Source organism: Pteropus vampyrus, unplaced genomic scaffold (genome assembly GCF_000151845.1).
Source record: "Pteropus vampyrus isolate Shadow unplaced genomic scaffold, Pvam_2.0 Scaffold126, whole genome shotgun sequence".
Taxonomy (NCBI): Eukaryota; Metazoa; Chordata; class Mammalia; order Chiroptera; family Pteropodidae; genus Pteropus; species Pteropus vampyrus.
Window position 1 is genome coordinate 4,467,555 of NW_011888907.1, and position 5,489 is coordinate 4,473,043.

The 5,489-nt window shown below is 49.8% G+C and overlaps 1 protein-coding gene across 4 annotated transcripts in view; it reads right to left on the minus strand.

The window, feature by feature from the left end:
- Window positions 1-5,489, minus strand: part of SIN3B (SIN3 transcription regulator family member B) — a 38,956-nt gene that overhangs the window by 13,007 nt on the left and 20,460 nt on the right. The window contains exons 1-5 of one of the 4 annotated variants that reach the window (XM_011366867.2): window positions 4,486-4,577; window positions 4,116-4,254; window positions 3,898-4,016; window positions 1,893-2,100; window positions 989-1,105 (exon numbers count right to left, since the gene is read on the minus strand). In XM_011366867.2, the coding sequence (XP_011365169.1) occupies window positions 989-1,105; window positions 1,893-2,100; window positions 3,898-4,016; window positions 4,116-4,254; window positions 4,486-4,520 (618 nt within the window). In that variant the 5' untranslated portion in view covers window positions 4,521-4,577. Of the gene's footprint in view, window positions 1-988; window positions 1,106-1,892; window positions 2,101-3,897; window positions 4,017-4,115; window positions 4,255-4,485; window positions 4,587-5,489 lie in introns of those variants that run through there. The other 3 variants (XM_023534495.1, XM_011366868.2, XM_011366866.2) reach the window with 3 other exon arrangements.

Consider the following 5,489-nt stretch of genomic DNA (forward strand, 5'->3'; position numbering starts at 1 on the left):
GCTGATTACAGGGCTGGAGTCTAGCCAGAGAAGGCAAAAATGCAGGACTCAGTGCTCAGGGCCTGAGACCGTGGGCTGATCACCACTGGCTGACCCCCTTCACAGGCACCAAGAGCATGTTTAGTTCAGCAATAAAAAGGAAGGAACCTGGGGCACACTTAGCCCCTGGATGGCTCTCAGGGCATGTGCTGGGAGAGCCAGTCCCCAAAGGGTACGTACCATGTGATTCCATTTATGACAGTGAGAAAGACAGAGGACAGGTCAGTGCTGCCAGGGGTCAGGGCTGGGGTGGGGCCAGGAAGGAAGTGTTCGGCTATAAAGGGCAGAACGAGGGATCCCAGTGGTGGGCAGCTGTTCACTATCTTGGCCGTGGTGGTGGCCGTGGTAGTGGCTGTGGTAGTGGATACATGAAACCCCACAGATGGGAGAACTGCACAGAGCTGAATATACACACATACACACATGCCACACATGCAAACAGGCACCCACACACGAATACAGTCCAACTGGGCAGATGTGTCAATGTCACTGCCCCAGCTGTGATACAATGACATAGATTTACAACTGTTATCGCTGGAGGAAGGGAACCCCAATTGCTGTGTTATTTATTATGCTGCATGTGAACTTTCAATGACATTAGTAAAAACTTCAAAAAATTAACTTAAGCTAACTTAATTTTAAGTAATTAAATTCAAATACACTTCTTTTTTTTTTTTAAAGAACAAAAGTACCATTGCCTGGCCAGCCTGGAGGAAAGCAAGGCAGAAAAGGACTTGTCAGGGAAACTGCTGGAAATCCCTGATACTCGAAGGGAGACTCGGGGTTTAAGCAGGGGCAGGATACATTCCAGGGTAGAGAGGGAGATGAGCAGGAGAGAGTGAGAAGGCAGTCCCTTGGAGGAGTGGGGACAGGCACGCATCCTGGGTCACTCCCATCCTGGCTAGGACCCAGGGCTGCTGCGAAGGCCCCGCAGCGCCAACACACATACCTCAAAACGCTCATCCTCACAGCGGTGCAGCTGCTCCTCGTAGGGCGTCTTCTTGGAGCTGACGAAGGTGGAATCCTCTGACCAGGAGGGGAAGGAGACCCAGGTGTCATTCAGCACCTGCACCAAGGAAATGCAGTTACCAGTATGACAGACTCCAAGGGCTGGAATTGCTTACTGTGCTGTCCAATGTAGAAGACAGAAATAATACCATGCTGATTTTACAAATAGTAAATCGTACAAATAGTAAATTTAATTTTAAAATGGTCTTAAGAAAAAACATGACTTTGGTCAAGTGAATAAATCATACTCCTCCAGGGACAAACTTTGTAAAGAGCCGGATAAATACTTCAGGTCTGGTGGGCCATGTGGCCTGTCAGGACTACTCAGCTCTGCCTTGGTCCTGGTAAAGCAGCCACAGGCGACATATACAGTAATGCAAAATTTAACAGATAAACACTACCAGTGGGCTGGATTTGGCCCACAGGCCATAGCTTGCTAACTTCCGGACCATACCCTGGAATCCAACAGGCACCCTTGAATTCTGGAAATGCAATTGTCCACTAACCCTGAAGAAGTGTTCAGTAGTCAAGCTAAAAGGAAACACACTGAGGGCAGTGAACCCAGGACGGAGAAGGCTCATGGCAGAAATAAAGTTAAGTCAAAATGATGGAGGAGCATCCAAACCCTATGCTGGTGCTGTGGGCTCTGTGGCTTACCCAAATTGCCAGCAGGATAAGAAACTGTCATCTATGATCAAGTATTTTCTTTTGCCACATCCTAGCGCCACCTATTATTCAACATTTGGGGAGGTTAACACTCAGTCTTTCATCTGACACATGGGGGTGAGGAGTGTTTCTGCGGGAGGCACTCATGACACAAGCTGATGTGAGCCCTGGGGTGCTACCTCCTTGCAGATGGCCGTCCTCCCGCTGCACTTGGGCTGCTGATAGGTTTTAGGGAGTGCTCGGTAGCTGGATCCAATGCGCTTGCAAGACGCGTAGTCAATTTCCCGGCTTATTCCGTCCCCAGATCTGTCACTCATGGGTGGGGCGAATGACAGCTCTTTCACCCCAAGAAAGGACTTGAATTGTGCGAAGAGTTCTGGAAATTTCCTTCAGAAATAAAGACAAATGAATGGTAAGTCAGCACCCCTGGGGCTTTCGGGAAGTGATCTAGGGATTTCAGAACGGCTGTGTAGATGCCTGCAGGTAAAGACGGCCAGATGTAAGGTCAGAGAGAGGCAAGGGGTGGGACCCAGTATCAGATGTTCATAAAGTCCCCACTTGGGAGTGAATCCGACCCCCCAATGCTCTGTCACCAACCAGGCCCCACCACTTGCAGGACAGCCTTGAAACATACTGGAAAAGACAACCTAGACTGGCAGAAGTGGGTCAGTGATGTTCCCTGACTGAAAGAGGGAGGGGGTTGATCAACTATGGCCAACCGGCCCAACCCTGTCTTTGTAAATAAAGTTTTATTGGCTCAGTGAGGTCCATTCCTGAATCACTGTTTGTGTCTTTTTTGCACAATGTCAGAGTTGGGCAGTCCTGATCCTTGGCCCTTGACAGATAAAGTCTGCCAAGCTCTGCTCCAGAGCCCTCTGCCCCCATGGGAGACTCCTCCTAGAACCACCCACATGGATACATTCTCATGAGTCATAATGTATGTTGATGAGAAGTTTTTCAAGTAATTCGCCCCAATGTCACCTGGATTCAGGTTTAAATAAATATCAAATCCTACTGAAAGGGTATAGTTACTATGACAGCTGGCATGGTGATCCTGCTGTGACAGAGCAAGGCAGTCTCCCCTGGGGTGTCTTTGGGGCCAGAGGTCACACATGGTCGTGTATAATGCGTGCTTGCCATGTTTCAGATTCTATTTTAAGGGTTTTACATACAGAGCCCACGTGGAGCTTTCTGAAACTTGAGGTCAGACTGGCTAAGGAACTTGCCCAAGGTGACAGTCCTGGTGAGGGGAAGGCAACGCTGGGACCCGGCCAACCTCCCCACCCAAAGTGCACTGTGTATGAACTGCGTGTGCGCGTTCACCTCCCAGAATGCCCCTGCCTTCCCAGCAGCTGCCTGCCCCCACATTGCAGCAGGACATGCTGGAAGCTGGCTGCTGACCTGCTGACAGGGTTTCTCTCTGGGCAGCTGAGATGCTAGGCAGAGATGTTCATTCTTCCTGAAATTTGACTGTTAGATAAATTTTAAAAGCCTATATTAAGAGAACCTCCAGGGTAGAATTTTAAAAGCCTATATTAAGAGAATCTCCAGGGTAAAATTTTAAAAGCCTGTATTAAGAGAACCTCCAGGGTTTTACGCCGAGTGGAAAAAGCTGATCCCAAAAAGGTTACATACTGTATTATTCCATTTATGTAACACTTTTGTCATAGAAGTGTTAGAGACAGAGTGCAGCTGAGTGGTTGCCAGGGGCTGGGGGCTAGGCCTGGGACAGGGAGAGGGAGGGACACAGGCGTTGAGTATCAAAGGTCAGCACGACAATCCTTGTGGTTCCATAGCTGTTGACTATCTTGACTGTGGTGGTGGACACATGACCCTTCCAGGAGATATAGCTACACACACACATGCACGCACACACGCGCGCGCACGCACACACACACAGGTACCAGAAACAGAGAAACCTGCAAAAATGGGTGGGTTGCCCAAATGCTACCATCCTGATTGTGGTGCTGACCTCAGGTGTTTCCGTGGAGGCGGGGGAGAGAGAGGGGAATGAGTCCTACAATCTGTTTTCTTATAACTGCAGGTGAATCTATAACAATCTCCATAACAACTTTCATTTAAAGACCACATTGAATAACGCACCTATCCAAAGCAGTGGCTTAAAGAAGGGTGGACAGAGTTTACAAAAACAAATCCCACGTGGGGAGCCCGAGTACTGCTCACCCTAGAAAAGGGCTGACGAGTTGGAGGAGCTCTGAGCCTGACACGAGCTCCTGGTTGAAGAGTGCGATGCAGCGGAGAAAGTTCTCGTAGACCTCCTGGCTCTTTAGGACCCTGCGCACCTGTGGAGAGAGTGAGTGAGGGGCCTTGAGGACAGGCCCAACCCCCACTTCCTCACCCAATTGGTTCAGACATCACTAGGTGCATGCAGAGTTACCAACATGGGCGTGCTCTAAAGTGACTGGCTGTGGTCTGCAGGGCAAGGCTCTCCATGCAGCAATTCGCAGTTCAGACAGCATGTGCACAGGCCATCTTGCTGGCTTGGCCCACTGACCCTGGGTGGGAGTCCCAGGACCATCCCTACTTTAGAAAAGCCACACAGCTGAGGAGCAGCAGACATGTGTCCTCAAACCAGGCTTGGGTCCTGAGCTCTGCTGCCTCCTGCCCACCAGTGGCCCACAATCCCTTCCACTGTGAAAACTAGTGCCAGCCCCTCCTCTCACACCTACCCAAGGGCTCTCCTTCCCTCCTGCTCCCTTCCCAGGAGCTCCTGCCCTGAACATCTGAGCCCATCTGAGCCCCGACAGTCACCTTGTCAAAGAAGGAGAACTCCTGTAGAGTCCCATACTTCCCCACAGCAGCGATTGACAGGTCTTTGGTACCACGTAGTTTCATTTTCTTCTGCAGAGAAAAGTGTGTGCCATCAGTGCCCTGTGCACCCCATGAGCAGCCCCTCTGCCCACCTTTGTCAGAGTAGAACCACTACCAGTACTGAGCTCTCCCAATGTGAAGTTTCATGGGGGTGCTGGATGAGGTCTACCCTGGACCCCCGTGGATGAATTTCTGAGGACCACCCACCCTGCATCTGAGACCTAGTAAAGGGTGAAGCTCGCATGACCACCCTGCCCGAACTCTGGGATCTAAATCTTAGCAGTTAAGGGCTTTTGTTAACAAGTGGGAGCAACAAAGTTGGAATAGCAAGGGAGCTGTGTCCCTGGATACAATATCAGAAATCTCTTTCCTGCCTGTTTTGTCCTGTGATGGTGATGAGAAGGGCACGAGAAAGGGACAGAAGGACAGCACCAGTGGGATCCTGAAGAAGTCCAGGTTTTAAATCTCTGTGAAGACTTCTGTCTCTAAGCTGGACTAGGACATGAACTTGGCTGCACTCCTGAGGCATCAAGAATGCTATAAAACCATCTCCCAAGTGCCTGAAGAATGATGAGGATGTGTCAAGAGAACATAGGAGCCAGCCAGAAGGGCTCCACTGGCCAAATCTGGGATAGTCTGGGCATCAAGATAAATTGAGTCATGGATTACAACCCAGAGTCCATGTTGATACAGGGAACTAAATAAGTGGGGATAAAGAGAAAGCTCATCCTTACAGTAGAAAGTCACCTACTAAATGCATAAGGAGTGATGAGATTAGAAAATCACTATAATAGATGATGAATGCAACAAGAGCTGGATCTCAGCCCCTCTCATCCCTCAGAAGGGCACCTTGTGCAGTGACCAGCCTGTACAACAGTACATGGGGCCCTGCTGGGAAAGAGTCGTTCGTGATGGTGAAAAGGAGCAGATGGAGCATTACATTC